Source organism: Phoenix dactylifera, chromosome 12, assembly GCF_051530095.1.
Source record: "Phoenix dactylifera cultivar Ajwa chromosome 12, Ajwa_hap1_PhDact_Kaust_v1.1, whole genome shotgun sequence".
Lineage (NCBI taxonomy): Eukaryota > Viridiplantae > Streptophyta > Magnoliopsida > Arecales > Arecaceae > Phoenix > Phoenix dactylifera.
In genome coordinates this window covers 18,679,882-18,706,607 of record NC_143201.1, presented here as the reverse complement: position 1 = coordinate 18,706,607, position 26,726 = coordinate 18,679,882, and the positions used below count along the sequence as shown (strand labels likewise).

General features: G+C 36.1%; 1 protein-coding gene across 1 annotated transcript; it reads right to left on the bottom strand.

Moving 5' to 3' along the window:
* Positions 1 to 417: 417 nt before the first annotated feature.
* On the bottom strand, positions 418 to 24,165 carry B73 (molybdopterin biosynthesis CNX1 protein / molybdenum cofactor biosynthesis enzyme CNX1 (CNX1)). Its single transcript, XM_008789497.5, has 13 exons — positions 23,742 to 24,165; positions 22,826 to 22,952; positions 19,618 to 19,748; positions 15,600 to 15,701; positions 15,434 to 15,517; positions 15,040 to 15,267; positions 14,418 to 14,608; positions 8,411 to 8,515; positions 8,000 to 8,323; positions 2,290 to 2,447; positions 2,084 to 2,190; positions 1,147 to 1,203; positions 418 to 970 (listed from the first exon to the last, which is right to left on the bottom strand). The coding sequence occupies exons 1-13, from the start codon at positions 23,931 to 23,933 to the stop codon at positions 761 to 763; spliced, it is 2,016 nt and encodes a 671-aa protein (XP_008787719.2). The 5' UTR covers positions 23,934 to 24,165; the 3' UTR covers positions 418 to 760.
* Positions 24,166 to 26,726: the final 2,561 nt, after the last annotated feature.

Sequence of the window (26,726 nt, the reverse complement as noted above, 5' to 3'; positions counted from 1 at the left end):
AGAAAGATACCTCCTTTCATGCGAAAGATACAACTGCCATAGCGTAAGCCCCATGGGGGTGGCGATCTAAATGGCCCTCCACCCGCTCGTATGAACGTGAAGCGGGTGATGTTCCTTTTTCTAAATAAGGAATACTGCTAGGAATGAAAATCACTAGAAAGCAGAATAAATTGTGCGGAATAACCTATCTAAACCTGATTCGGTCTTTGAGGTCTTTAGTGTCACCCAAACTTAAATACCTAAACAAGTTCAAATCTAATTTTAGGTTTTGTAAGAACATCCCTAGTCAAAGTCAAAGTTGATAGCTTAATATATAACATATGTAATGCAGGTTATATAGGAGAAATTTTTAGTTGAATCAGATCTACTGCTGAGCTGGTAGACCGGTCCAACCACAAATCAACTCGGAGAAAGGGATGCTCTGGCAAAAGTTACTGCAAGCATTTCCTTAAATTGATCAACATACAAAAGACCAAGCAACACAAGACCCTCCAGAAGGGTGTCAACCAACATGAAACCATTGCCCCTTTCCATTAAATACAATGAAGGGGTCCTCCAAGATATGGCCTCAAGTCACATAAGTACATTTGTTTACTATGCAGGATTACTTGCCATCAAAGGATCTCTCCATGCAACTGGTAATTACATGGCCTACACATCAATGTTTTGCTCCTCCATCATCATTGATTTGCCCCTTCAACAGAAGTCTTTAACAAGAAATGGCGGCAAAATTCTATGCAGTCGATCTGCCTGATGAGTGTCAATGGGAGCATGAGCATTCTGAACCAGCAGTTGCAGCCTTAAAGCTACGCTCCCATTGGTCCACTGGTTGTGCTTCAGCATGTGGAATATGGCGAGGATGCTTCTCTCTTTTATCCCCTTTTATCTGCTTTAAGGCATGTTTAAGTGCCGGCAACAAGGCCTCCATGCACTCAGCAACAGCATTTGGATTACCAGGCATGTTGATAATCTAAGTATTTCAAAGAGAAAAATTAAGTGTTAAGATGGTAATTACAATAGTCCAAAAACTGAAGTCAAGAAAATAAAGCACAAGATAGGAAACGTGGAAAGAATGCGGAAAGTGATGCAGTCAAAAAAAAAGTGCAAATGGAAGAATAACTACTAGGATCAGATCAATGTCATTACCAATGTCGATCCTCTGATCCCAGCTGCAGCCCGAGAGAGCATTGCAAATGGTGTTACCTGTTCCCACATAAATCAACACATTTTCGCATGGATTAGCGGTCTGACTATAAGCTTAGCAAAATAAAGAGATAATGTAAATAATAAAAATATGCATCTTCTATGTAATTTGAATCAAGGCTTCTATGTCTCAATACCGGGTCCTATACCAATACCTTACCGGTATAGTATGGCAAGATATGGTATGGCACTTAGTATTGTACCATGTCGAGCCTATTTACCATACCAGTACAATACAATATACCAAATGATTTAGCATGTAAGACTTTGATTTTGATCAACAAATTCAAGATTTTTGTAGTTGACTACCAAATTATGATCCACAACATTTATTTATCAAAAAAAAAATTGTATATTTGGGGGCAAACATTTCAAGAGAAGTATAAAAACCTACAAACTCGACCAAAGAGAACATGTAGCAAAAGCTGCAATTTAGTTTGTTCAGTCATCAACCATATACATTTTTCTACGGTGGCCCAAGAATATGGACATTCACCAAGTTTGTTGCATGTGAAATATTATACAGAACATAGTAACAAATTCAAAATAAGAAGTTACGCCACCATTTGCAGATATATGTAATTCCATGAAAATTTGGGAATACTTAGATTAAGTGAGTAAATAAAGGAACAGAGTAAAGTACTGAAAACATTGGAAATATTTTGGCATAAATTGTGAGAGAAAAAAAAGCTATTGTCACAAAAAATCATCACTCGTAAAGTTAGATTCTCTTTTGATTAAGTTGGAATAGACTGGGACAAATGCAATGTTAGAGAATAATTCTAGGATTCTATTACTAGGGTTTAGGGAGCATAAATGCATTACAAAACATGTTCTTTTCAAACTTCCACTGACAAATTGTCATGAAACATGATGATACCTTGAGACCCTCTTGGAGCATCACAAGCACAAGACCAGGCGACTCTTTCTCTATTGAAGCCTTTGTAGCTTCAGGTGTAACATCTCTTGGTGAAAAGCCAGTTCCACCTTTTAGACAACAATATAATAAGAAATAGTCAACTACATAGAATGAAAAAGCATGAATAAGAACATGGATTTATTTCAGAATTAAAAGGAAAATGTCACCTAAAGTTAGAATGAGGTCAACTTTATCAATATCACTCCATTTTTGTAGCACATCCTTGATTTTATCTACTTCATCAGGAACTACAGCTGTAGCAACCACATGTGCTCCTCCCAGACTCTCTGAAGAAGAGTTCACAACAGAGATCGCTCTTGGGCCACTGCAGACACAAAGAGTTGATGTGCATGAAATAACCCTAGCCTAATAGTTTTCAAAAGCAGATAGGGTTTACTACAAATACATGTGTTTTTTTGAGCGGACAAGCTAGTGGAGCAACGAAACAAAAGTGGGACCATGTTTCCTGCATTATTTATAAGTCATAATAATGCCAAACAGAATTATATAAAGCTCCCAGTGGATCCTATGACAACGAAATTTGTAGTCACTGGTGCTATGTTGCCATCATCTGCAAAGAGCAACAGTAACTCAACTGCACTTCATTTTGCATCATGTATGTGACCCCTTTGAGATAACGATCCAAAGAGGCTTATCAAGATATGCATATTTTGTAGAAGTGAAGAATCCTTTCCCTTTAAAATAGAAAAAAGAAAGAAAAATACATTAAGGATTACTAACTATAATAAGATGTTATGCCTCAAAAACAACAAAGTTCTTACAAAAAAAAGCGAACATGCCAACTTGTCCACAGCAATGCAGTCCTCCAATTCAATGCAATCCAAAACAATAAAGGAAATACCGGAAACTTGTGGTGTCTCTTAATTTTCAAAAGATATATGCCAATTTCTAAGGAGATCTCCCACCTTTACACGTCCCCAAATTTTCAATCGCTAGCTTCTTTGGATCCAATATTACTACATTAGCTTTTAAGATCAAATCTTCCAACCTCTTGGAAAAGGAGTAGATGCTTTTAACACTTCTTGCTTCTAAGTCTGAAAACACAGTACAGAAGGAAGGAGGAATAAGAAAGACAGGAAAGAGGGCAAAGGACCTTGTCAAAACAGGCTGGCACTACTTTACAGCTCCTGGTGAACAGGGTATTCACTATTTGGGCATCAATTTACCATACTGCCCCTATGGTGGATGATTTTTTTTTTTTTGAGAGAGAGAAGGTGGCTAACTAAATATAAGTCCTCATTCAATTCTTCTGGAATGTGAGTCCAGACAAAGTCCATTTACCAAATTTTAGCTGGGGAAGGCCTTGGTTAGCTTTATGAATCAACCAACCACCACCATCAATGATCTAACCATCTCATCATCAACTCCACCTCAAGTCAAAACATAGATAGTGAAGCGTTCTAGTCCATTGAATAATTTCAATAACTTCACTGGTAAAGCCGTAAAGGTACATAAAGAATAGGTCAACAGCTTGATTCAAAGATATCATATCACAAGATACTATATCACAAGTGCGGACTTTTATACTTCCAAAACTTCTCTCAAGTAAGATAAGGTCTGCATGCTTGCTCCTCTCATGAAACACAGATTCATAAACCATAGCCCAGTTACCATGAAATCATTTTACTGGTAGTGTAACTTGAAGATGCATCTCAATCAAATAGACTATATTAATTCATGTCTCAACAAAGCTTTACTATGATTTGTAGTAAAATGATCCACATTTTGCCAGTACCTCTACCATGGTCTGCCGTACCGGTCCGTATCGGCCGGTACGGGCCGGTACGTACCGGTCCGGCCTGAGACCGGTACCGGATCAGCGTGAAATCCGGTACCGGTAATTTATTGTTGAAGAACCGGTACGGGACCGGTACGCCACCGGTACGGACCGGTACGCCACCGGTTTCGGACCGGTCCGCCACCGGTACCGGTACGGCGGACCTTGACCTCTACCATGTTATTGGATAATCTTCAAAATGGTACCCTTGTTGAAGGCACACATAAGATGCATGGTGCAGCAATAATGCTTAAGAGGTGGGTGTTTAGACGAAGATTTCGAAGCTGGTGCGCCATCCTAGGTTGTAGATGCCTGCTACTAAGGGCCAGCATAGTACCTCACCTCAATCCGGAGGAGGCATCTCTAAACAGGCACTCAAAAAATGCATGAGGCACTTGAGATACTTCAACATTGGTATCACAAATTTAAAGGTAAGAAGACCTAGAATCGTGCGTAACTTGAAACACAAAAAGAAATATTAAGCACACCAAATAATCAAAAATGGAAGTTATCAATGATGAAATCTAAAGATAATCTGATTTTCCCTTTTGTTTTAAATTTTGAGGGAAAGATGGGCAAAACCCTATCAGGCAAAAGCTAATGCTAGAGACACAAGAAAGCTTCCAAGAGTTCAAGATCAAGGACAAGTATTTGGAGTGCGCAGAATATCAATGCAAGAGGTTCTTATTATATCAGGACAATCTTATCATTGACTTCCTTGAGTCATCTGTCATGACAATGGTAGTGTGACTCCTATTTGCCAAATATTATTTTTTATATAAATGCAAGGCACTGAGCAGAAATCCCGCAGACTCTACCATCCTAACCACTCCTATCTTTTCATCAATATGGTTCACTTTAGGGAAAGAAACAGGACGTGCATCTCCCAAGAGTTAAAGAGTATGTTTATCAATTTACATAAATAATAAGATATACATTTGTTAACCAGATGGAAAAAAACATAAGCATCCAAATTTCATCTCAGAAGCACCCAAGGTTCGCCATACCGATACCGGACCCCGTACCAGTGCCGCACTAGTATAGTATCAGTACGGTACGGTATGAAATTTTTTTAGCTTACCGAGGGTCGGTACGCCGCCTGTACCGATAACCGGTACGATAAGGTACACTCGGTACCGTCCGGTACGGCATACCATGGATGCACCACAACTATCTACACTTCACCTTAGATGCCAAGACTAGTCACAATTGTTCAATAATTCATAAAAGTTCATTTTTTATGGTCATCAATCCTCATACTAAAATATTTAAATTTGGAGCTTATGGAACTTCAAGTAATGAAATGCAAGATGGTACCTTTTCTTGGCAATCTGCAATAATTATGCTTCCATTACTCACCATTTAACATAATTTGCAAAACATAAAAAACAAGATCAAAAAATTTAAGGGACAATGTATCACACACACATAATCTTATTCAAATCATTGAAACATGCTGAGTAAATGCATGTCTTGCCAAATCTGTTAATATCAAGATGCACTGGATCATGGTATAGGAGAAACATTTACATATACATCAAAGCTTGTACCTATCACAAGATGACAAGATACAAAAAAATTTAAATATTAAATATAGAAGAATACTAAGTAATGTTTGAGCTAGTGTGTGAAAGAACCAATTGCGCAGAAAGAAATTAAAGTGCACCTCTAAAGAAAGGTCATTTTTTATTGTAAACATGGAAGATGTCAATAGAAATGGCGGAGAAAGAAATGAAAGTGCACCTCTAAAGAAAGGTCATTTTTTATTGTAAACATGGAAGATGTCAATAGAAATGGCGGAGAAATGGACAAAAGGTTCTTTTCTTTCCCAGCTGAGTAGAAGGACATATGTTTGACTTATGGAAAAAAGTTCATTTCTTTCCCAGTGAAGAGTGGCGGTATGGATATGAGGAAAACCAGGAGCAGAATGCGGCTCCTGAGAGTAGTACACCATGATGGAACCATTTCAATCATGACATTCATATTAGTAAATAACTTCTGTATCTTCTTTCTGGGTAGCCTATAAGCTAATCTCAAAGTTCTTGACTATAATTCCTTGTGTAATGAAGCCAAAGTCCATTATTCATGAATAAAATTAAAATATGGAGTTAATAACTCAGTTATATCTGAAAATAATGTGATATTTATTATATTGTTTAGGAGAAGCTTGGAAATTTTACCCGAACATAGGGTTGGTAGGAGAGGCAGAAGAAAAGCATGATATAAGAATGACTCTAATGGATCCCAAATGATGACTGTGGCAACCAGAAACATGGAAAACAAATAAAGACCATGGTATTTAGCCAAACAGGAGATTGAAAAAAATCATGATTTACCTAATCTCTCAACCAAACACAAAGGGAAAGATACAATTTGACGGATTGCTCATAGTTTGACACATTGATTGATAATTAAACAAATTTCACCAGGACAGAACTAAATTTCTAGCTGCCAGGAAGTTTCTTACATTTTAGAAAATGCTAAAATGTGGCAGAGACTGTTGACAGGTATATTCTTGTAAAAATCTTATGATACCACAATCAGATCAAAATCACCCTAAACTATCAGGATCTCATCCTTGGATCAGGATCGGCTGGGCAAATAAGATCAAGATCTATATCATGCATCATACAACCCCTTGGATCATGAGAACCAACTTGATGAAGATCTATATCATGCATCTGAAAGTCCATTTTATATGACTAATTGAACTATATATATATGGATTTGAGAAGCACTACTTGTATCTAAGAAGTCCAAGCATGTAAAATTAGCTATCTCATTTAGGGTTTTTGACTTCTAAAAAGTATTTTTTTTAAAAAATGCAGAGTTTATAGAATTAAAATCAAGAGGTAAAATTCTCATACTTTTACAATCATCTGTTAAAATCTGGTTCTTTTCTCCTAAAAATATTCTGCTTACATGGATAATTGAAGTTGTAAATTGTATACAAATATCCTAAATAATTATTAACGATGCTTGTCTCATTAGACATGCTATGATGGTGAAGCTAGAATTATCATATGTATTGCACTGTATTCTTCACTCATCTACTTTATAATTGACCATTTTTCAGTTTTCACATTTTTATATTTTAAAATTTTCTAAGTAATTAAGAAAAAAAGAATCTTGCAATCCATGAAGTGAGTCCATGAACTGATCCATCTCCTAACCCCCTTGATTTAGACCCCGTTTGGCATTGCTATAGGTAGTAGAACTTTCAACTCTATAGCTTTAAGTAGCACAGCTTTTAATAAAAGTTTTTCTATTTGGTAACTATATTTCTAAAGCATTGTGGAACTTCAACATCAATTTGATAACCAAATCGAGAAAGTGCTTTTAGCAACAATAGATGACAATAAAGGATATTGTACTTTCAGTTGTCTAATTGTTTTTACCATCAAATACTGTTATTATAAAGTATTTCTAAGTTATAAAGTATTTATTTTGACATTTAATCTAAATAATAAAATAAATGATAATTTTATATTGGAGAATTTTTATTAAAATAAAAGCAGCTTCCTGACGAATCTAAGTAGAGCTCTGCTCCCCAGTAGACTTTTTTCAGCTTTTAGAGGAGACAAAAATCTATTTCAAAATTTTTACCAAACATCTCAAAATCAACCAAAAGCACTTTTGGCTCTCCAAACAGTACTTTTTTGGCCCTCCAAAAGCAATGCTACCTAGAGCATTATGACTCAATCACAACCCCAATAGCATTTCAAAGTATAGACTCTTATGGTTGACCTTGTCCAATCAAAAGACAATTGTTGCTATTATGTACTTGAGAACTTTCATCAACCAGTAAGAAGCTGATAATTTTATATTGGAAATGGCCTGTTTGCGATGGGTCCTGAACATCCATGTTTTTATACCAGATGATAAAAGTATGGTCACAAGAATAATCTTGTACATAGTCAACCAGGCTAGCTAAACGGTTGCAGGAATTAAAGAGAGCAGTAATGGTGGCTTTGTATGTAGATGAGAGAGATCTAAAATACAGATCATTCTCATGGCTCACAACCACGGAAAGTAACGATTCCAGTAAGTTCTCGATAATAAAAGCAATATACAATTACCTCCTATCAGGGCCACCACCTGATGCAACAGTGTCACTCACAGTAAGAATTGCTACTTTAACCTTCAATTCTTGAGATGTGGAAGCTGGTTGTGTAGTTGTGATATTACTTTGAATACTATATCCTTGATGAAGTGATACAGATGTCATGCCATCAGCCATCTTACTCTGAGGAAAACTGCTTATATCTGAAATCAGAATAGCTCTAACAGAAGTTCCAGCTGCGAGTATCTTCCCAGTTGCAGGCAACTCTAACAAGGCATTTGCAGACTTCATGCTAAGAAGACGGCTGCTCATTTGTTGGCCAGTGCTCTCAGCAACAAAACTGCAAGAAACAAAAACATATGTATGTCTTTTAAGATACAAAACTTGAGTTTCACTCTTCAAACCCTATACCAATCATATTTCTTACCCAGGCCCACCAGATCCATCATCAAGCTCCCATCTTATTATGGCACGGTGATGCTCAGGACGATGAGGGTCTGTCCTTATAGGCTGTGCAAGGCGTGCAGACACTCTGGACAAACAGGTCCATGATATTCAAAGTTATGTCCCAAGAGGATGCTCTAAACAACATAGACTATGAGGAGTCGAAGCATAGGCACTAATATTACAAGATCAATCTTACAAAAAAATTTATTTCCATATTTTTTCCAGATAAGTAATGGTTAAGTATGTTGGTTTCAATGGGGAGACAACAAAATAAACTAAAAAATAAGAAAAACCAAGTGGCAAAATTTAAGTTTTAATGCAATGGATCTTATTTAACATAGCCATCAAGTGTAAAAGAAAAGGGGGAAAACTATTCACCAAAGCCAGATGTTTAATTTCATTATATCAAGACTGACAAAAGTTGTTAATTTATTAAATCAGTGACAAAAAAATGAAAAATACTGAAATTATATGCCTACTAAAAATGTTTTCGTTATTTATTGTTATACTTATTATGACAAGGTTTGAATAATGTTGATATACCCTAATAGCAGACCCCTTATGAAGTCATTATTTATTGTTATAAAGGAAATGGCATCTGTTATACTACCCTGGACTGAAATTTCAGAAATACAAACTGTTATAACCAAGGTTTTCTGGTTAGCAACCCCTCACAGATGGTATGAGATGTTCCCTGCTGAGCTGGTACAATGTCAGCACAAAGGCTTAGTATGGGCCATACCAGCACATGGTATAGCTGCTATGCTGACTCCAGCAATATATCACATCTCAACAGGAGTGCACCATACCAACCAACCCACACCGGTAAGTCACCGGTATGGGGTCCGATACCAAGACTAAAAACCTTAGTTATAACAGCCATTATTAGTTGTCAACTTGTCATAATGAAAACTAATGGAAAATAACAGTCAAATAACAATGACCATTCACAAACTATATTTTCCTAATGCTGAAATTGAGATTTTTAAATTTATATTAGTTTATTCATGTGAATAACGAAAATCTCAAGCAGTGACTGTTATTCCCATTATGTAATGGTTGAAGCAGGAAGGCCTCTAAATAACAATTAGGTACATGTTACATATACAAATAGAGAGTAAAGCTAAAATAAAGGTTCGCAATCTTGGTACTAGTTACCATAATGGTCCAATATCCAGATGGTACAATATCATACCATACTGACATTTTACTTGCAAAAGCATACTGGTATGGCACCTGTTCCCTATTTTTTTATTTTTTTAATTATTATGGATTTTTTAAGTTTTAGGGATCTTGAAAATATGATTTTAAGGTTGTTTCAATGTTATTTTATTACATATTGGTCCTAGAGATTGTATGATTGCTTGATGACTACACATCAAACCACCTCATTCACTACCATGAATTACATAAAGTGGATCTACACCTTTTTAGAAAATAAAAGTAGTAATTTTTAAACATATCAGTGACTTTTATAATTTAATTTTACTTAATACATTCTGTAATTTATAAAATAATATAAAAACTATGCATGCTGTCCTAAATTAACAATACACATTGCCATATCTCTTGAGATTTTTAGTTGAATTAATAATTCTTAAGTTATTAAATACTTAAAAAAACTTGATAACTTATATGTTTTATCAAAAAATAGCTGAATACTTTAGAAAATATTTCTAAATTATCTATATAGAATCCTAATTTTAGTATTTTTTAATTTTTAAAATATATTAATTATAAAATATGGATTAACTTAGAACCTTAAAAGGGTATCGCATATATTTTACATATATTTTTTACAACCTATAGATTTGCCGTAATTACTACTTATTTTTTGAAATTTATTTGAATTTGGGCTTAGGTTCAGGCAGCCATACCATAACAAAACTTAAGCAAATTACTTCCGCAAAAAAGAAAGCATGTACCCTGCAAGCCCATAAACATGCTACCATTTTTCTTTAATTTTTAAACATTACATTATTATTATTATTATTACTACTACTATTTAAACCAAAAATATATTTTTAATCTAAACAATTACATGATCAAAGAAAAATTATGATTTCTTCTTCATGCATAAGTGACCCTTAGATCTACATCATATCACAAAATCAAGCCACAATATAAAATTTTGGCCTGATGTCTCCTTATTTTACTATTTTTCAGTCTATTTTAGACATAAAAAGACAAAAAAAAAGAGAGAATAATGAAGAGGAGGTGGGGATTATACCTAATCATGTCTTGGATTAGGGCTTAGAACCACAAAATATCCCTTCTCCCCCAATTTTCCTCATTTTCCCACCCTTCCCTTCACATTTTTAGGAAAAAGGAGAGGAGAAGCCATCAGGATGCCTTCTCTCTTTTCAATTATGGGAGGGCCATGAACCAACTCGAACCAAGCCGTACTAAGCGAAAGCAGGCAGCTCCACTTAGTTCGGACCAAGGCCTAAGCCAAACCAGCAAATTGACCTAGTTCCACACTAGTTTAATTTGGTATGCTCCAAACAGGACGATTTGGGCTGGTTTTGCAAACCTTGGCTGAGACGCTATGAAAGTATATGGCCTTAAATACATCCTATGCAAAAAATAAATAAATAAATAAATAAAACAATGCAAGCTCAGATTGTTGATCATTATCTACAAAGTTTAAATCGCCTAGACCCTCAAAACCGTGTATCTTGGAGGTTTCTTGCCTATCTATCAACTTGATACAGTAATCGATAATTTTAATAGTACAATACCAAACTTTTATCTGATTTATAGTTTAGAAAAATACAAATCAAATAGACTCTTGGTTTCTATGTGTTTTAAGATGTCTACTGATCAATGGTTTAGAATCTCAAACTATATTATGGCCTAAATATATTTTAGCTCACTAACTATATTGCTTACAAACACTAACACATAGCAATGAAACTTCCAAAACATGATTTTCGGTTTCTAGGAAATTAATCAGTGTATGCACAAATCCACTTTAGCAAGGCTATCATTAAATTTTTTGTATTGTAATATTTAAGGCATAATTTCTAGGCAATCAAACACGTAAATCGTTTTGTCTGTGTATACAAAGAGTTCACAAACATTACTAGTTCAAAGATGTTAGTGACAACATGAAATTTTTAGATATGATCTACAAGGTCCAGATGCTCTTAGAAAAAAAAATCATATATTTGGAGATCCCCTTGCCTATGCATGATGGCATGTAACATGAATACATTTACATTTGACCTGTCCAATATCTATATATTCTTCTCAAGGAATTTTACCCAAGTGTCACACAAATAATCATGTATAGATATCGAGTACGGTTACTTGAAGACAGATCTGGCAATTGGGTGTAATTTCGAAGCCAAGTTCTCAACAAAATATTAATGTTTAGAATTTTGAATTTTGTATTTGGTCATTTGAAGAGGGTCTAGGGATATTCGAGGGCATATTCAAGATGTCCTCTAGGAGCTTTTGACGTCAGATGCCCCCCCTCCCCCCCCCAAAAAAAAAAAAACCACCCTGGTAGGTTAGTCAATAATAAGAAAGAATATAGATATCTTGACACTATAGCATGCATTATTTATGCCTCAAAAACAGGATTGGTTTTGATTCTTTATTTAAAAATTTGTAGTTATACTTGGACCCAGAAAAGCGATATAGAGATTAGAGGGGTTATTGTTTGTAGTTCAATTGAAATTTGTAGTTAAACTAGAGTATGGTTACTTGAATACAGATCTATGACTATATACAGGACTTCAAAGAGTAATTTTTGTTGGCAATCGGGTGCAATTTCAAAACCAAGTTGCCAACAAAACTTAATGTTTAGAGTCCTGTATATGGTCATTTGAAGCGAGTCTAGGGATATTATAGGGTGCATTCATAAGGTTTTATAGGAGCTATTTGATGCCAGATTTTTTTTCCCATTTGAAGGTTAGATATATCCTCAATTTGCCCCTCCCAGGATCCTGGATAGTTGGGACCATAAGTGGGTAATGGCCTTTTTTAGTAGATTAATCAATAATAGAAAAGAACACTGTAGCATGCACTATTCTTACTAATAAAAACATTAACAGTTTGATTCTTTATTTACAAATTTGTAGTTAATCTAGGACACCAAAAAACAATACTGAAGGGGCAGATACTAGTCCACATAAAGGGTATAACTGGTGGCTAGGGACTGATTTTGAATTTTTTAGACTAAAATGAAGTAGAAAGGACTAGTACGGCTATCATTCCAGCATAGTTATTTGATCTCTAACCATTTTTTATTTCTATTCCTATTTCTCCTTCTATTTTTACAGTTTCTTTATCACCTATTACCATTGATTTACTGCATCACTGATCAGATATAAGCAGCATTTTCTAATATGGTTATCACATTCTGGCATCACTGTTTCTTTTATAACCGATTCTTGATCCTACAGCACCCCCTACAAGCCCTTTATGTCTAGTTCAGACCTAAGAAGCCTTTGGCGTTGGTCGCACCTCTTCATCACCCAAACCTAGAAGATCCGTGCACCATTCCACTGGTTTCTCATTATAAATCCCTAAGAAATCTTTTTAGGCCTTATTATAAAATCCCAAAAACTAATCTCTCTCATTAGTTACAAACCCTAGAAACCCATGGAGACTTTGTTTATCCTCTCCCCATTATAAACCATAAACTTACAGTGATGACGTATGACCTCATCCAAAAAGTCTAGCCATAATATGTTATTTGGATTCCTCGGCCCCGGTGAGTAACTAATTTAGAACTAGACATACCCTCATGAATCCTTGCATACTCACCTTCTTTTAAGCCCTGCATTCTCGCCAGGCTAAGGGTCTAAATCCAGTCAAATCCGATCACGAACACCACAATTAGCCCATATTCGGCTCTAATAGGCCTATGCTGCAACATCCCCTAGTCCATGTGTCATAGGCCGGGCCCACTCCGACACTATTTGTAATAATCCAGAACCTCATCCAAAAAGGCTAATCATAATATATTATTTAGACTCCATGGCCCTATATATAAGTATCCAAGATCTCCCAGGCTCCCAGCAAATAAACGATGTGGGACTAAATGCATACCCTCATGGGTCCTCATACTTACATTAATCTAGTCTATCCAGAAGTTTGTTGTACGACAGCAAATCCTAGATTCTTCAAAACCCTAACGAGTGTCAACCCTTGTGGTCTAGCATTGATCATAAGTGACCCTAAGCCTCCTTTGTCCTGGCTACATCGAGAATACTATCAATTTATTGACTCATACAAAAAGAAATTATATAAGAATTGCGTGATAAACATTAATATCTTGCATATAATAACAGAAGCATGTTGTATCATCTTAGTATAGCACCAATTGATAGAAACTAGAAAGAATTAGCACATAGATTACAAATAAGCGATTGCTACATACTGTAAAGGCTGGACTTGAACAATAGGAATCGAAGAGCCTATTTTATTTGAATTATGTTCTAATGAATGAGAAGGTAACACATTTGGCTAGATGGATACATGAGTTGCCCAATCGTTTTGGACATTTCATCTATGGAATTACTGTGTGGTGGGTAAAAAATGCATCAACACAATGGTGGAATGTTTTTCTGGAGATTATATAGCTCAAATATTTTATGGAATGGTCTATACAAGGCTTTAAAAATTGAGATATGGCCCCACACCGGTCATTGGCCGGTGTGGTACAAACTATAGTAGATACGATACTGATACAAGGTACTAGCCATCATTGTACCAACAAGCAATACCTAGAAGTAGGCAGTTGGTCTTGGGCCATTTCGGGCTGGCCTGGGCAATTTGGCTCACAAATCAGTCCCGAGGGGTTGATGAGCATCAGTTACTAGCTGATATAGTGCATATGTGTGTGCATATCATGATGGCTTCAAATCATGCATCAACTGACCTTATGTTTCATCTAAAACAACTTGATGTAATGCAAAAAGAAAAAAGAAAAAAAAGTTTAAAGGTATAAGTGTATAACATAGAATGACAGCAACCTCTGCAGCTGTGGATTTGACCAACCAGAAAGATGCCGAATTGCAGGGACCACAAAAAGATTGAAGCAAACCAAACAGCTCACAGGATTTCCTGGCAAACCAAATGCAAGGACTGTCTTAGCAAGTTTGTTCTCTTTTGACTTAATAGTAATCTGTGCGAACATCAGGGGCTTCCCAGGTTTCATAAGTACCTGCAGAATTTCACAAAAAGCAACACTATTGGTAAAAGCTCGCCAACTGTTTAGAGTGCTAATTAAGAACTGGTGGTTTTCAAACCTACATGAACATTGTATGGTGGCATGTATGTACATGGAATAATTAATCATGATGTCTATTTCTTGGACATGACATATATGAACTTATGGTTATTGGAAAGCGAGCTTCTTAAGCCCTTTTGTTGTGTTTTCCTGCCCAGTCAAATTACAATTTAATCATGCTTCTTACTTTTCATATTGGTTTTACCCTATTTAATATCCATAGAAAATCAAGAAGAATTTTACAATCTAAGATCCCACCTGATCAAGTTTCCTCTTAATATATGGCAAGTTTACCTTTACATTTTTGGAATGTAAAGGATGTTTCAGCAGGAGAAGAAAAGAACATAGATAAGTCACCAATATACCTTTTCAAAATGAATGATTCCCCTTTTTGCCAAACAAGGCTTAACAAAATCCCTATCTCCCATGGAAACACCACCAGAAGTTAAAAGTATATCGATACCAGAATCAACAGCCACATTTAGAATCTTATTTATATTTTCTTCATTGTCTCTAGCAATACCAAGATCAACGGTTTTGCATTGCTGCTGCATAGCAGCTGCTAGTAGCATAGCACGGTTAGAATCTCTAATCTGCAAAATGAAACAATACGGCCATCAGAAATTTGCAGCATATTTAAGGCTCGGATGACTGATGACCCTTACAATACAACAACACATAAACTGAAGGAACAGCACATACTCTGACTTTGCAAAGCTATGAAGCTTACATAATTATAGAGTAGCAATAAAGTACAACCTGGCCACGGCTTAGAGTTTGAGTTGCTGGCTCTATGAGCTCATCACCTGTAGAAAGCACTGCAACAGTTGGTCTAGGGTACACCTGCATGCAAGAAGCTCAGTCTAGCACCAGTTTATCCATTCATCCAGGTAGACTTATGTGAAAGCCAAATGATCATGAATACCTTCACCATTGTGACTCCAACAGTAGCAAGCAGACCAATCTCAGGACTGCCTATTTGCTCTCCCAACTTCAATACTGTGGCATTTTTCTCAATGTCAAATCCCTGTTTAGTCATTTAACAACAGAATTTGGAACAGTTTGTTTATTCAGCAAATTCTAAACAACAATTAACCTCAACTTGTTTACTAGAAACTGATTACTTTTTTCAAGTTCTAACTCTAAAAATCTTATTTGCAGTAAAATGTCTGAATATGTGCTTTTACTAACTGTACCATAATTTCCAAGAACGGAAAATCATGTGTTATTTAACATGATCAAATATATCGACAAAGCAAAATACTACTTATATAAAATTTCCATGTAACAAGATAATACACTAGCTAATCCAATTATCTGAAGGTTTTGTCATATCTGAGGTCAACCATCCAAAACAAGTTATTCTCCTATTTCAGATCATGGATGTAGCCTCACACAATCCGGTAAGCCACTACGTAAACTCTTATTTTGTTATACGCAGCCTGGTCATCAATATGACTTGATACACACTATCTCATAGAGATCCCTCATGTCCAGATACATGCAAAGACTATCACAGAATAAAAGCATCATCAATCCTGATAATGTGATTTCAACTAGACACATTCTCATGTCAACCTGTCAGTGTGACATGACACACCCAAATGCTTGCATGGAGCCTACTCAAGCAAGTGAGAAATATTGCCACCAGGTTGGGCCTTAGCTTTGACATATTTAAGAAGTAAGGAACCAAGGTGTTGATTCTCCCTCAATTGCTTTACTCCATTGACCTGAGTCTTGTACAAGATTCTTATGGACCTCGTTAATCTAATAACATCTAAACATCTCATGCAAAAAGAAATACATCTAAATATGTATGAAAGAAGTAAAGATAATTTCATTTATGCCTAAATTAATGTGTCTCATACAAAAATCTTGGCTTTTTTAGGGAACATTTCCAGCAATGAAGAGGACAGTTGAACTTCTTGACTTCGTTGTTTATAACACAAATACTTAGTGCACCCCCAAAACATATCAACAATTCATTTTCCAACATCATCCTCAAATCCTAATTACAAAAGTGTCATGGCTCAAACAGGTAAAAAAAGTTCGAGGGAAGAAAGGAAGGATGAACTGACTTCAAGTAAGAAATGTGAGGAATATAGGACAGAGTCCGACAAACCATAACCAGAAAAATATAAATCATGATTGCTTTCTCTCACACCACCACTAACATTCCAAAGTTGCACTACTAGAGATGCAACCATGAAACCTTAAGGCAACTTTGAATTCCTATTATTGGACACATGATCTGTCGTACCGGTCGGTACGGGCCGGTACATACCGATACCGGATAGAACTGGTATGGTATAGCTACATTTTTCAGTTCCGACCATTCGCAATCCGCACCGGCCGGTACCGGCCCGAACCCACCGGCCCGTACCAGCTCCAATTTTTTTTTGTCTTTTGGCCCAAACCAACCAAACCGGTACCGTATCGATTCAGTTTGATATGGTAACGGTACTGTACCGGTACCGACGTCCACCGGTACGGTTGGTACGACGGATCTTGATTGGACATAAACTGATCATTAAACTCAACCCCTCTTCTTTACCAGAGTGGAAACTTTGTAAGCTTAGAATGTTTTCGGAATTGTGCAGTATGTGTCAAGAAAAAAAGTCTTTCTCACAAAGAATAATTAAAAAATTCATGAGATTTTACTCTACCGCTAAAGTGGCTAAGCTTTTAGAAGGAAACAACAAGTCCAAGACTCCAATAGGACATGGTTTTTACAACAAAACCTAAATAAATGGATCATCATGCTTGAAAGCTGATGACAGAGAACTGTTGATCAGCAGTTCAAAATTTAATGGGGCAAAAAAACTTGAGCCCATGGCTGACATGCAAACAAAGAACCTCTACACCTATAGGATGATCCATAAACAACAGGAAAATCATTCCTAATCTAAGCTTAGAAAGGTGGCAATCAAGGATAAAATCCCTGTACCCATCTGATCTGGTCCTGGGTTGGTACGGTATCCTGCCAGTCTAAAACTAAAAGCTGAATGACCATTCACAGTAAGAAGGAAGAGGGGGGGAAAAGCTAAAAGAAATTGTCCAAAGATAACAAGTCATCCTGTGTCAGGATGCAATCGTCCCGGTCCATCCCAGTTACCAAGATGTTAGGATGTCCCAGTCCATGAGGAAAGCAATGTCCTAAGTGTGCCTCAACTCTCAAGCATTTTTATCTTATCAGAATGGTATAGTACCAGCATGATGCACTGACATACACTGGACCCAAATCCTGGTGGCAATAAAATTGACAGTTCCACCTCTAAACCATGAAGAACATGATGTTACACCATCTCAATGTTTAAAATGGATCCTTTGCTAAGCAAAAATAGCAGACATTTTTTAGCATGAAGTTACTTTTTGAAACTTGTTGATGCAACCATCTACACAAACTAACTACAATAAAAATTTCGGGCTCAACCTTACTTGCCATCTAAATGACAATCAGCAAGACACTTGAAAATATTTAAGAAGGATATGCATGATACATATATTGCATTGCCCATCTATAATCTTGATAATATGTTATATTTACTAATAAATTTTTATCTTTATTATTGAGTTCTTGTTTAATGTTTTAGTATTCATTTTATCATATCTTTCTCGCCCTCTCCCCCATTTCCAAGGCCCATGTATACCAATTACCAACTATTGTTTGCTAGGCACATCAGAAAACCAAAAGGAGGCTAAGTTCGAGTTTGCTGGTCATATAACTACGCATAATATTATGGTATAGATTCTCATTTAGTTATGATTCATAACAAATGCCAACTTGCTGTCTTATAGAAGAGAATTTTATTATCAATGGAAGACCCATCATGATCAGATTGAGTATACCCCTATCCCATGAGCCAATGAAAAATATGGAAGGCTGACTATAAGTCAATGGAAAATTATAGAAGAATTTTAAATCACAAAGTAATGTTTATCCAGTAGTTGCTGTGAATGTATTGCTAGATAAGCAACATACCAGCATAACCAAAAAGTTGTTGAGAAGTGGACAAAGGTTTGGTAGGTCAATGTCTACAGGCAATGCATGACAACATAATCTGCTTACGGTAGGAAATGACTTAAGAGTCGGACAGGTTATCATCCGTCAGCAAACACTACAATCTTGCCCTAATTATACTGAGAAAAATGGATAAGGGATAACTAAGTCATCAACCAATAGTGATAAGCCCTTACTAATATTAATAATGATGAACAATCTATGAATTTGGCTGAAGTTAGTAGCTCACTTAGAAACAATGCTTTTGCAACAATGCGCAATTAGAATGAAATCAAAAGTCTCCTGATCAAATGGACCAGTGGCAGGCAAAAATTTAGTCCCATAAAAGAAGACATGGACTCTTTGGAATCTAAGAGTGAAGAACTAGGAAAAAGATATGTGGAGTGTGAACACTGCATGCTTACAAGAAACTAAACAGCTAGGAGCTTACATATACAATGCAGAATAATTCTATAAATCAAGTTGGAATATCAAATGAGAAAAAGTTTAGATGAAACTATTGATGGTAGAAAATAAGTAATAGACTGGTATATATGATGTTTGTTCTAGATTGTCAGAGCACCATAAGTAGCTTTAAACTTAAGGATAATCTGAAGCAATTTTGGGAAGAAACGGGATTGATTTGAGAATTACAGTGTAAGAAAGGACGTCAATAGGCTGTGCATTACACATTCCTTTCAGAAGAAACAATGTGTGATATGCGAAAAAAGGCAGGTATATGGTGGGTTTGGTGTTAGGAATCTGATGGGGGATTCAATACTTAATTTTGCAGTGACTTATAATCTCACAATAGCAAATATATTTATAAAATGAGAGAGAAAAATTCAGTTACAAATAAGTGTGGATCAGATGTGTTGCTTTTACTGCAAGATAAATTTTGACCATAATATAAAAAAAACTTAAATGAGTTACAATAATATACCACATTACGGATATCATGTCCTGTGGGTACTTTAACCAATATCTTGACCCTCTTTGAGCCATCTGCACTGTCAGTCACTTTTTCAGTATCCTCAACTTGCACAACAGAGTCAGCACCATCGGGTATCGGTCCTGAAAGGTAAATAAATAAATAAATAGATAAAGGACAAGAGAGAGGGAAACATAAGTAATATGTTGATACGAGAGTGAAAAAGGTATCTTATTTAAGTGGAAGGGATAGAACATTTTTGTGTCATGTACAACTGTTATACTTCTCTTTTAAAACTAATTTACTGATCTTATATTCTTAATAAATATTACCAATATTCTCAAACAACTTATATCAACCACAAATTGCTAACGAACTGTATCATATTTTAGGTCTTAAATGTTCTGGAAAGAAATATTTCAAACAGAAAAAATGGAATAAAGGGACCAGCTAGAGTTTTGTGTTGGAATTTGCAGAAAAATGTGCAACGAATTTGATAGTTGCACACCTCTCAGCAAAAATGACCAAGCTGATGACACACGTCACAACCATTGCACTATAATATACAACTATAAGACCTATAATCTGGCATATAACTTTCAAGATGTGGTTGAGTGACAACATATAAAATTCCTAGGTTAATTTAACAAAACTATTTTATGCTTCTGAATTGATAGTGTCTCCTTAAGTTTGCACTAGTCATGCTATAACAGAGAAAATTTAAACACCAGAATTGAAAGAAGATTCCAACCCATCATTCAATACGAGAATAAAGAATAAGGTAGACTCAAGATGGAGCTTCAGAATAGTGAGAACTGTCAAAACCAAGGTTTGCCATACCGGTCAATACCATACTGTACTGGACGTACCGTACCGTACCGATACCGAACTAGTATGTAATCTCATACCATACCGACACTCAGTATGCTTTATTGTCTCATACCATACCGTATACTGACACTGTAATAGGATGATACCGTTACAGGGTCAAGAACCTAGACGGCGAACCTTGGTCAAAACAATGTCAAGGAAAAGAAGAGGATAACAGCAATATCAAGGGCACAGCAACTTTTTTAGAAGTTTAATTTCTAGATGTGAAGGCATTTTAAAAAGTAAGAATATTACTTGTGATTGCATTACTCATGAAGTCTATGGAAAAAAAGGAGTAGTTTAGCAAAGAAGTTACAAAATCAATAAAAGCTTCAAACCCACTAGCAGTTCTACTCAAAGTGCCCTAATTAGAAATAGATCTACTTTACATAATTTTAAACTCCATGAAGCAATAAAGAGAGTATTTGAAGAGCGCATGCTTTCTACAACTATAAGAGGGTGAGCATTGGCACAGCAAGAAAGGTTGCTGCATTGACATGTGGGTGCCATAGGTTCAAAATATGGAAACAACCTCTCCGTGCACGAGTGTAAAGCTGCGTACATCTGATCCTCCCCAAACCCTACAGTGGTGGAAGCCTTATACACCGAGCTGCCCTTTTTTAAGCTTTCCACAACTATAAGAAGACATCATAGTTTTGAATTGAGCCTCCAAATACAATTCTAATTAAAAGTTGGTCGTGCATTTTCATCCCCAAAGACATTTGTTTTTGTTCTTGTCCTGCCAAAGAATGAGATCCAAGATTTCTAAGTGTTCATTCTTTCGAATCTTGATACCAGACATTAGCTGAGACTCTCAAATCTTGATATCATTGATACTGGAGTATAAAATGTGTTAAATTGATTTGATAAAACTATAAAATATCCTGCCATTCACTAGATAAGTTCTAATGCACAAGATAGAGGGAAACCAAAATAAATTCACGCCCTATTTGCAATTGTAGCAATTTAGTCTCCTTAAGGAGGAGTTCCGGTTTATTATAATAACATATATCGAAGAATATCTTCCCACAAATGATCATTAAAATATGTCAATCATTCTCTTCTAAGTTCACCTACCAAAAACAATATTAAGATCAATAAGGAATAGGAATCAAGTCAACCAACATCTTTAAGAGCAAGCACATGCAATGCACAAGCCAAAGTTGAGAATTGTCGTGCACTTACAATCCCAGACATCTATCTTACTTTATTTTAAAAAAAGTAAAGAGACCAAATCATAGATTGGCATATCACATGTCATTGGCACGCCATTTTGACACAGCTCCATATGTACCATGCTATGTTGTGCTGAGCCATTGTTTTGCACGCACTGGAACTCGGCTGCATACCAAGCATTGGCACCCGGCCAGTATCTTGCGAATGCTACGTGCCGATGTGCGGTATTCACCTTGTCATATCGTGTATGCCAAATTGCACTTTAATCAATGAGACAAAAAGGAGTTTGCCTCATAAAAAATGGGAGTATTTCTATCAAAGAGATAAGAAGCAAGCACCATAAGGCTTCATTTCCGGTCTATGATAGATTTTGCATAAACATAGTAAAGATTCCTGAAAAATCAATTCATTGGCCTTCAAAAATATGCTTGCCAAGAAATTTATTGATTTGTTAATAAAAGGAAAATTATTTTCGTAATATAGTTCCATTGTTAACCTTTACAGAATATTGTATTCAATATGAAAAGATGTTCAAAAATCTTGGTCCATTGATTACTCAAGGGAAAATGAAGGTTGCGTGAACACGAACTACATGGACTAAGGTCAAAAAAGAAGTATCGCCAAGGTTTCTTTAGTAAGACAACTAACAAGAAAGCATCCTTAATATACCTTTTGCCAATTCATGATCTAACAATGTAAAACAGTGTGATTTTACGATCTCACGCTCAGAAGCAAAGATAGAAAGTTTGATTTCTTTTATAAATGTTGATTCTGATTCTAGAATCAGAAACCTACATTTGTTAAATATCTAGAGTCTCACAAAACATTTTAGAATCTTCTGTTAAAATTTCTTAAACTGACACACGAAGGATGTTATTTTTTTCTTCATGCTCCTTTGAAAAGCAAATGTTTTACATTAATTGATCACTAATGAAAAATCTTTACTGAGAAAGAGATTGTTTATCATCAATATGGCAATGAAATGGTTTTAAATTTTGTGTTGACAGGAATTGTGAATGAAAGTTACAATTCAATTTTTTCCGCTGTAAACAGATTAATGTGTTGAAATCTGCGCAATTTGCATAGAAAAAGGCATCTGTCTAGCCACCTAAATTTTCTGAAATCAGAACTATATAATGCTGAAAAGATAAAGATCATAATAAAATATAATCACCTCCAGTTGTCACATATGCAACAGTTCCAGGAGTGACTGTCACGCCAATGCCATCATTTCCAGCTCTTGATTCAGTAATTACTGGATATTCACCAGGCCCATCTGAAGCCACTACGGCATAACCATCCTGCAACAAAAGTATCATTTTCAATAGTTGTTGACTTCAAAAAGATCAAAGACAGTTTCTTCATAATTACACAAGAAGAAAGGAATAAAATCCAATACAAACGGCAAGCCCTAAAATATTATATATATATATATATATATATATATGGAGAAGAAAAATATAATTGGATAGGAGAAATGATAACAAAGCATGTCAAAAGTAAAATTACATAGATTAAAACAATTAACCTAGTAGCATACCCATAAAACCATGTTGTGATATTTGAAATTTAAGGTGTTACCATTGTTGATGACCAAAATGAATTATCATAACGCCTATGCCCTTATGACAGTTTCTTTATCTCTTGTTTCCTATATGTAGCAGGTAATTCATCTGACAAATATATGCTGCGATAAATCTGAAAAGCTTCATCCATTTAGGGTGCATTTAGACAACTTAAATTTAAAAATCATGATCTTATCTACTTCTTTAATTTACAACTTTTCAATTTTGAAACTTGATTTATTTTTTAAGTGGAAGTTTGGTTGTATTGGCATTAGCATTAAAGGTGCTCGACCATTTGTATCGATCAAATAGAACTTTTCTATAGCGAAATTGAATGCTCAAAATCCCATTGATATTCCTTCTAATTGCACGCAATCTTCTAATCGGACTTCTTAACAACTTAATCTAAGCATCAATTTCCAACAAAATGACAAGAAAAAGCATCCAATCTTTACGAAGAAGTATTGAAACCAACGAGTCGAGAGATTTAAGAATTGGAGTGAGGCAGAAAGTGGATCTCCAAACCTTGATGGATGCTCGATACGGTGGTAAAGGATCGGGGGCGCGGACGTCCTCGGCCAAGACCAGCCCGAAGGCTTCGTGGAGCGGGACGGTGACCGCCGGCAGGCGCTCGGCGACGCTGAGGACGATGCGGAGCGCTTCCTCGGCGGAGATCATGGCGGAGGAGGTTGACGACGGCGGTGGGGGCAGGCTCATCCTGGGGACGGACCGTGGCGGCGGCGGCGCCTCCTCGGATAAGAGGCTAAAACAGTAAAGTTTTGACTTTGCGATGAGCGTCGCGGTGTGGTGTCTTGCAGCTTTTCTTCGAGATTTGACGTCCTTTTCTTTGAGGGCGGCGGGCTGAACGTTTCGACAGCGAACTCTGTTTCGCTGAGACTGGTACCACTAATCTCAAATTACCTTGACGTCTAAAATCACCGCCTAGCCTAGGAACGTTGAACCCATCCTGTGGGATAGAATTTTAAAATTATTCCAAAACAGTAATTTTGGACTGAAATTTAAAAATAAAAATATTCTTCAGTTCGACAAAAATATATATTTTTTTCAAAATTACTAATCTTTAAAAAATTCTTTTAGGTAAGAGAGATTTGATAATCTCATAAAATATTTTTTTATACTTAGAAAGTTGTGATGATCCCCTGAAATTATTTTAATAGGTTTTGATTAATTCTTGACATTGTCGCATTGGATGGCAGGTTTTGATAATTTGATTTATGTTTGTGTATATTTTCTTATAATTTATTTAAGAATTTTGTTTAATAATTGTAAAATGTATAAAATATGTCAGAAGTAATTTTGGTATTATAGAGCTAGTGATTTAAATCAAGCATAAAACTGAAAATGAATCCAATGCAAGAAGGATCGACTCTGAAGCAACAAATCAAGACTGGGATATTGAAGGGCTTAACTCCTCAAAATCCAGAACAATCAATCAAAACCAAGAGACATAATAAAGAAAAAAAGATAAAACTCATCTAGAACTGAATTCAATACAAGAAGGATTAAACTTTACAGTGATAAGAACACCACGTTTGGAGGGTGAGTAGGCCAAAAGGAGGCTGGAATTCCTCTTCCTAAGCCCTCCTGAGTAGTCTCAAGTTGTACTGCTCCTGAACAACTCTGAATCGGGCCATTCAACCTCAGATTCGGTGCAAAGCGAGTTCCCTAAGTTCATCAACTATGAAGCCCAGCCTTATTGGGTCGGCCTATTGGCTTGGCCCAATGTCTGAACGCGGCCCAAAAGCCCATCCAAACTAGAATTAAGGCAGAGCCCTAGTTGAGCACGGCGAAGGAGGACGATTCCTCCTCCTCGGACCCTACCGGAAAACATGGTTCCCTAGTCTCCGATCTATTTAAACTCCTCTCTATCCTCCCTATCCCCCATTGGGGAACCGGCCTCAATCATAGTTCACCGCTGGCATCTTCCTTGATTTTTCTCACCGAGCACCGATTGCCTTTGCACCATCACCGTAGCTAATCACTGTTGAGAGATTGGTAAGGAACGTGCCACCATCAAGCTACCTCCCTCCTCTTCCTTCCAGACCTTTTGAACCTTAGATTCCAGTCAGTGCTCACCTAAATTTGGCCAAGAAGGGAAATGTCTTGTTTTCCTCTGTTTTCAGAAACAAACTATGTTTATTCTTATTTCCGGTGGGCTTCATTGCTGGTGTTTGTTGATGAGACCTCCTTCTGTTTCTCCACAATGGCTTATCGCCTTGGCAAGAGTCCGGCCGCCGGGTTTGCCCTGTTTCATGATTTAAGGAGTCAAAACCCGTGTTTTGATCTATTTTGGTGCTGCCAGCCGCCAGTCATCGCCGACCGGCTATTGGCCGATCGTGGGTCCCCTGACCCCAGGCAGCACCACCGCCACTCTTTTTCTCTTCCTTCCTCTTTCTTGGTTAGAGAGAGAAGTTGGTTCTCTTTTCTCTCTCTTCCCCATATTTTCTCTCTCTTACTCTGTCTCTTATTTATCTCTCTACAAAGTTTCTCTCTCTTGATTCATAGCCATACATGTTAATTGATTTAGGTTGATTGTACTATTAACAACCAAACCTAGACCCCTAATTGAACTCGGACTGAGATTCTCTCTTTTGTTAGACTTTCTCTCTATTAGACTTTCTCACCACTGAACTTTCTCTCTCTATCAGACTTTAGTTGGATCTAAAGGGACTCTTCGCAATAATTTTGAATTAACCCTAGTGAAGGGTTGTGATCTAAGGTCGTCGGGCGGTATGTCGGCCCCATCTTGATCCTTGCCAAATACTGTTAGATTTGATTGTCTCGATGCTTGTTAAACTATTTGTGTCCTAGTTCGAGCATAATTTAATGAATTTTACTTTGATCGGACCAATCGAGACTATTAGTTGGATTGCATTTGCAAGATAAATAATGATATGCCTTTCCTAGATTCTTCATTCATATAATATTATTGTTACATCAAATAAATTGTTAATGAATTTATATGTAATTTATGAATTTTACGAGATGATGAATTGAATGAAAAATAGATATATAAATTGGAGTAATATTTTTCGGACTATTGTTAAATTATTTACTATTCTTACATTGCATTTGCATATTTTGATTGGATTAAATATATCCATTATTTTATAAAAAGAACTTGATGTGCATCAAATTTGAATTTTCGATCTGGCTATGTTCTGAACCCTGTCAATTGGGAGTTAAGCATTGACACTCTGACTATTATTGATTCTGGCCCAACCATAGGGTATAAATATGATATTCTAGCCTACTCGCGAGGATATAAGTATGGTATTTTGGCCCATCTTGTAAGGTATAAGTATGGCCTAGCCCTAGAGTATAAGTATAGCCATAATTAAAGACTGTTGAGTTGAATATGATTTGCTTCGAATCAGATTTATGATTATATATACAAATATTTGAAAGATATGAATTTTAATGAATTTGTATTTTGAGATGGAATTGATTATATCTTTATACTGATACATCATAATTTGTATTTATATT